We start from the raw sequence: 6,360 nt of genomic DNA on the forward strand, positions 1-6,360 counted from the left end.
TAAGCTTTTGCCTAATAATACCTAGAAGAGAAAAATATTCCCAAAGTGCTGACATTTCAGCTAGGAAAACAAGAAGACAAAAGACACACTTGGATTTAATAGGATAGATTTAGAGTAGCTAAGATAAAAAAGGATATTCAGATTAAGGAGATAGCAGGGCATGTCCTACCCAGAAAGTTGCTGATTGGCAAAGGAGGAGTGAGTACAAACAGCTCCTTATCCTTACTGCTTGGGAAAATGAATTTGTGGGTGGTAGTGGAGGAAGACAGAGGAGCAGTGGGGGAAACTGGCCAGGAGTGAATCTGTAGGAGAAGATAATGAGCAAAGGAATGCTGATCCTTGCCTCAGGTTGGGGTTCTGGAGGGGCTGTTGAAAGGCGAGGAGGAGTGAAAACAAGGAAATAAAGAAAGGAACAGATAACCTACTGGCCTCACCTACTCTTAGTCCTGGTTTCATGTGATACAACGTGACTCAGACCAACAAACAATTCTCCAGTCTTCTATAAAAGTAGGAAAACAACCTTTGCCCACAGCTTTTATTTTGAGGTGAAAATTAAAATAATGAATGAAATTACCAAATTAAACTTAAAATACCATTTACAAAGTGCATAATACAAAGTAGTAAGATAACTGACAATCACCTTTGATAACTGACAATGTATCTGGGTTGGAATTCAAAGAAAGAATTTAAGAATGACTTTTTAAAGAAATTTATCAGAGACGCACAATAATGAAGGGAAAAAATATATTATTTTGTTTTTAGATAATAAATCATCATTGATGAAGATGTCTTCAGCACCTGAGCCTCCAGCATTCAAAAAGGAACCACCCAAAGAGAAAGACTTTCAAAGCCCGGGGCTCAGAGGGGTTCGCACAACAACCTTATTTCGTGCTGTGAATCCAGAGCTCTTCATTAAACCTGTAAGAAATATATCCAGGATAAGACTTTATGTTTAATCCAACCAGACTGTCAGGAAGTTCTGATTTTCTTGTAATTGATTTTATCATGGAAATTTTATGTTGACAAGACCTCCCTGTGAATGAAAGCAGGTGGAAGGACGATTGTAAATGCTGTTTCACATATAAATACACATATAAAAGTAAATATTTTGAGGGCATTTGAGAGTTATAATGGAAAATGGTTGCACTTTAATGGATTGGCTTCTCAAACTATCTAACGTACTATTTTAATCATTGCATTAATTTGAAGACAACTTTTGTTGTTTGATCAGGTACTATTAGGTAAATAAGACCTTCCATTTGAGCAAGGAAACCAAAATGAAAATCTGACCATTCTTACATACTGCAATTCTAGCCTGTAGGTAATATTTTTATCTAAGCAGTATTACAGATACTTTGTGAAAAATTCCAAAACATTTGATTTGATGAAATTCATTTATTCATTAGAGGTTCTGTCACCCAGGCTGTAGTACAGTGGTACAATCATAGCTCACTGCAGCTTCAAACCCCTGGACTCAAGGGAATCCTTGCACCTCAGCCTCCTGGGTGGCTGGGACTACAGGTGCACACCTTCATGCCTGGCTCCTTTTTAAAATTTTTTGTAGAGATGGTGTCTCAGTATATTGCCCAAGCTGGTTTTGAACTCCTGGCCTTAAGCGATTCTCCCACCTCAGCCTCCCAAATTGTTGGGATTACAGGCATGAGCCACCACGCCTGGCTGAGTTTATTTTTAGATAAATGTAGATTCTATTTTAAAATAAACGTAAAATCAAGTTAAAATAAAATATGATAAATATTTAAGTGTGTTGAATCTGATTAGAATTTTAGTAACACAGTTACCAGTGTAAACTGTTAAATAGGTCAACTTAATCAGATCATTAAATCAAGGTAAAATATTTTAAAAGCTTTGAACTAATGTGTTCTTTTAATTGCTAAAAGCATTTCAAGAATTGTAAATTTAAACTGCTCTGAGTCCGTGTCCTTTCTTAGGTGTTCATCTAAGTGAAAATGTTTGACCCTTATTTTGAAATAGAAATGTCACCTAAAGGAAGAAACTGAGGCAAATTAATATATGTAGGGAGTTTATTTGGGCCAAGGTTGAGGACCGCAACCTGGGAAACACTTCACAGTAACCTTGCGAAGCGCTCTGGAGAACAAAGGAGAGGGTGGAATTTTTCAGAAAAAAAGTGAATCAGGAGGGGGGCAAGTACAAAAATTGCTTTTCAGTAATTTTCGTTGGTTTGCAGAAATGACATTGATTAGTAATTGGCTATACATTGTTGAATTACAGAGTATGAGTTATAATGTCTAGTGGATGGCATTGTAAGGTTAATTTATAGCTATTGGTGGTGTCAGTCCAGAGCCCACATAGCAGGGGCTTCAAAATTATTACTTATCTGAAGACGTGACTACTAGCTCATTCCAATGCCTCTCTGGGCCTGATAATTTAAAGGGGGCTCACATTCCTCAGTTAAAGAGTTTCTTTTATTTCTCAGTAGTGGTACAGCAGGTATGGTGACAGAAGCAGAAACTATTACTTGTATCACTACTGTGCGTTTACATTGACCTAAGAAAGGCCAATTCGTTGAGTGTGAACATGCAAAGAAAATGGTCTAAGGTACAGTTTCAGGAATAACAAAGTTAATAGATAAAATACTTTTCTGGAGTTGTGAACATCTTTCCTGTATTTAAAAGCTTTTTCTTTTTTGGGGTGAGGGGGCTGGACATCATGACTAATGTCTGCAATCCCAATACTTTGGGAGGCTGAGGTAGAGGGATCTCTTGAGTCCAGGAGTTCAACATACCGAGACTCTATCTCTACAAAAAAATTTAAAATTAGGCTGGCCACAGTGGCTCATGCCTGTTAATCCCATTACTTTGGGAGGCTGAGGTGGGCAGATCACTTGAAGTCAGGAGTTTGAAACCAGCTGGCCAATATGGTGAAACCTCGTATTTATTAAAAATACAAAAAAATTAGCCAGGCATGGTGGTGCACACCTGTAGTCCCAGCTACTTGGGAGGCTGAGGCAGGAAAATCACTTGAGCCCAGGAGTTTGAGACTGCAGTGAGCTATGATTGCACCACTGGACTCCAGCCTGGGCAGCAGAGTGAGATCCTGTCTCTTAACATCAACAACAACAATACAGCTTTTCTGTGTGTGTGTGTGTGTGTGTGTGTGTGTGTGTATGTGTCTGTGTGTGTGAGGCTGAAAACATAACTTTGCCTCTTAGGGTCTTGGATTGTCCAAGAGTAAATCAAGGTTAACAGCATAATAGCTGTTCCAATCGCTAAATTTCTTGAGGTTATGGAGTAGGTTCCCAGCGAAGAGTGTATACATCATCATCATTTCTGTGCCTAATATATAAAAGGTTTTTTGCCAGTTATTCATGACTTGGGCAAGAAGAATAGCGTGTGTACTTCATTCCTCACTTCCTAATAAAATGAACTAATTTGAGGTTTGCAAATGGAGAGACTTGGGCCCAGGAGCCAGGAAGTTAAGCAGCTCCTCCACTTCACACAGATAACATTGAAAACTCTGGGTACCAGACCAGTTTTCCTGCCCCACTCCTTTCCCAGCTGTCACCTTCCTGAGGGTAGAGGTCTGAGATGTCCAGGGTGTAGATTGGAGAAAGACTGGAGAGGAGAAGCAAGAGTCTTCTATAATCTCTGGATAATCAGTAGTTTAGCTAATTGAATAAAGAACTGAATAAATGATTATAGTTGAAATGTTGCCATGGTAAGGCTAGTGTTGTAATAAAGATGTGGCATGTGAGGAGGAAAATGCAACTGATATTTGGGTCTCCTCAAATTGTTAGTCTTACTAAAGCTTTATAATTTTTTTTTCTTTGACAGAACAAACCTGTAATGGCTTTCGGATTGGTAACTCTTTCACTTTGCGTGGCATATATTGGTTATCTGCATGCAACACAAGAGAATAAAAAGGACCTCTATGAAGCTATTGATAGTGAGGGGCACAGTTATATGAGGCGGAAAACATCCAAATGGGATTAGTAGTGCTGGTTACTGCAGATGCAGGTTTATTAAGCGTTCTGAAATCTTCAAATGAAAGACCTTGTGAGTGTACAGTATCATATTTCTTGTTCTAGAACATGCTAATGAAGACAGAAGATAGCAGTTGCAACCAGACAACTGTCGTAAATTTTGTCCTTTCAGAGCCGTTATCTCATTCTTTTTCCATAGAGCGAGCTTCATATTTTTCTTTCTTTGCCTCTTATAAAAGTGCCATGAGAATGGAAGTTGTTTTTGTTAATTATTAAATTCTGTATAATAAAAGTACCCATGCTGTTAAATTTGCATGATGTTTTAAATATTTTAAGATGAATTATGCTGGTGCAGCTGTCGTGAAAGTTTAGTTGTGTTTTGCTACTTGCAAAGGAAATGTTCATGTTCTCCCTGGCATACAACCTATATTTTTAAAGAAAGATAAATAGAAAATTTAAAGCCTGAAGTCAATATTAAAAATATGAGATAGGAGAAACTGAGTTGGCTCTGACAAGTAGTTCTTACAGTGTTACAAATGGTTCATATATTTCAGTTTCCGTTTTAGCTATTTTTGGGGCAGAATTTTATTTTAATGGAAAAGATCTTTCCACTCAGCTACTAAAATAAAAATTAAATAAGAATATCCCAGAGTAATTGGAGTTTTTCTTTAAAAAAGAAAGTATGTTTTACTGAGGTATGATGATTTTGACTACAACTAAATGTTATCTATTTTAGTTTTTGTAAATTAATGTTACAGTAATGTTGTAAACATAAGACCAAGTGTTCTTATAGTTATTTAAAAACTACAACTACTCAATAGATAAGAAATAGATAAGGTCTCCTTATTGTACAAGGTTTACCTTACATACTTTTTTTTTTCTTTTGAAGTTTATATGCCAGCAGGCCTTTTTGTTTTTTTTCTTTTCAGAATGTTTCTTATTCTCTGAAGCATCAGCATTTTGAAGTGTCTTTTATGGAAGTGGGGACAGAAAAGGGGGTAAAAATGAGTGTAAACAAAGCCGAGCCCCACGGTCAGCACCCACTGGAGGCGAGCAGCAGAATGGCCTTGGTTGTCCTGGCACCTGGCCCAGGGGTCTAGGACAGCGGTCAAGGCTAGGCCCCTGTGTCTGGCCAGATTCTGCCTTATAGAACTCAAATCTTTATCACAAGGGTTCTGGACCTGTTTCATTTCTAGATATATGCCTAATTCTCCAAATCATTGTAATTGGGCCTCAGTAGTAAATCTCACCTCTGAAGTTTTGCTTCAGTTGCTATTAATATTACCAAGTAATAATAACAGCACAAGCAGAGTTTATCATAATGTTATTTTTAATTTATCATACTTTATTGTCATTTTGTAAGCTACATGAATATGTAATTATGTGTGATTTGTAGATATTAAAGAACTTAGCTAATTGAATTTACATGTAACTAAATAAAATCTTTACTACTGAGCCCCAAATATTTATTTGCTATGCCTCTCTGTATAATGTACTTCATATAGTTTAAAATGCACTTCAGTGATACAAAATCCCTTTTAAAGACTGTCTTTTGTTTTTGGTTTCCCTGTGTGTTTTGGCTAGGGTTCTTCTGTTTTTAACTTATGCATTTAATGACACATTGCCATCTTTTAGAATTTTTTACTATTTGACAGAATAAGTTGATGTTTGGTGGCAGAGGAGATATTAGGCGCGTGAACTGTCAAGAGATTGCAGTGCAGGAGGGCAACAGAAACTGTACAAGGTGCAGACTTAACTCATGTAAGATCTGTGTGAGTCAACCAAGGTAACTAGAGTCAGTCAAGCACAAAGCTGTGAAAAGTAGTGTGAGGAAAGAATCATACTGAATTTTAGGAACAAGTACCTGACTACTATACTTTTTACAGAATGGCTGCAAGTTGTAGGACAGTTTTTGTGTGTGCTGATGTCAACGGCTGCCTGGCTATGTGTTGATGTTTTCATCCTTTCTCTTTTGAATGAGGGTATAACCATCAAAAATAAAATACCTTTCAAATAGTCCAAAGATTCTGAACATTGAACTTCACCTGATCCAATCCTGTCAGTTTATGGTTAAGACAATAGGCTGAGAATGGCTAAGAGATTTACCAAAGATCATGGTGATTCAGACTAGAACCTGTATCTTCTTGCTCTAAAGTCTAGGGATCTTTTCACCATACTATACCACCTCCTATGTGTAAATGTCCACATAATAAAGCAGCCACATTAGCCCTTAAAAATAAGTTTAGATCTTAAGTAGAGAAACACTCCTGTACTTTAAAACAGAATTATGTAAAGGACTGTTAACTGCCAGCTCCCTCAAAAGACCATCAGAACAACCAGATGATCAAACAAAACTAAGATTATTGAATCTACTGCACTAAGGGGAAATACCACTTTTA

At 37.2% G+C, this 6,360-nt stretch overlaps 1 protein-coding gene across 3 annotated transcripts in view; it reads left to right on the top strand.

Moving 5' to 3' along the window:
• Window positions 1-5,978, top strand: part of SMIM8 (small integral membrane protein 8) — a 13,949-nt gene extending 7,971 nt beyond the window's left edge. For 2 of the 3 annotated variants that reach the window (XM_011941889.1, XM_011941890.1), the window contains 2 exons: window positions 763-920; window positions 3,813-5,978. In XM_011941889.1, coding sequence (XP_011797279.1) covers window positions 780-920; window positions 3,813-3,971 — 300 coding nt within the window. In that variant the 5' untranslated portion in view covers window positions 763-779 and the 3' untranslated portion in view covers window positions 3,972-5,978. The remainder of the gene's footprint in view (window positions 1-762; window positions 921-3,812) is intronic. The other variant, XM_011941888.1, reaches the window with a different exon arrangement.
• Window positions 5,979-6,360: the final 382 nt, after the last annotated feature.

The sequence above is a fragment of the Colobus angolensis genome, unplaced genomic scaffold (genome assembly GCF_000951035.1).
Source record: "Colobus angolensis palliatus isolate OR3802 unplaced genomic scaffold, Cang.pa_1.0 Scaffold203, whole genome shotgun sequence".
Taxonomy (NCBI): Eukaryota; Metazoa; Chordata; class Mammalia; order Primates; family Cercopithecidae; genus Colobus; species Colobus angolensis.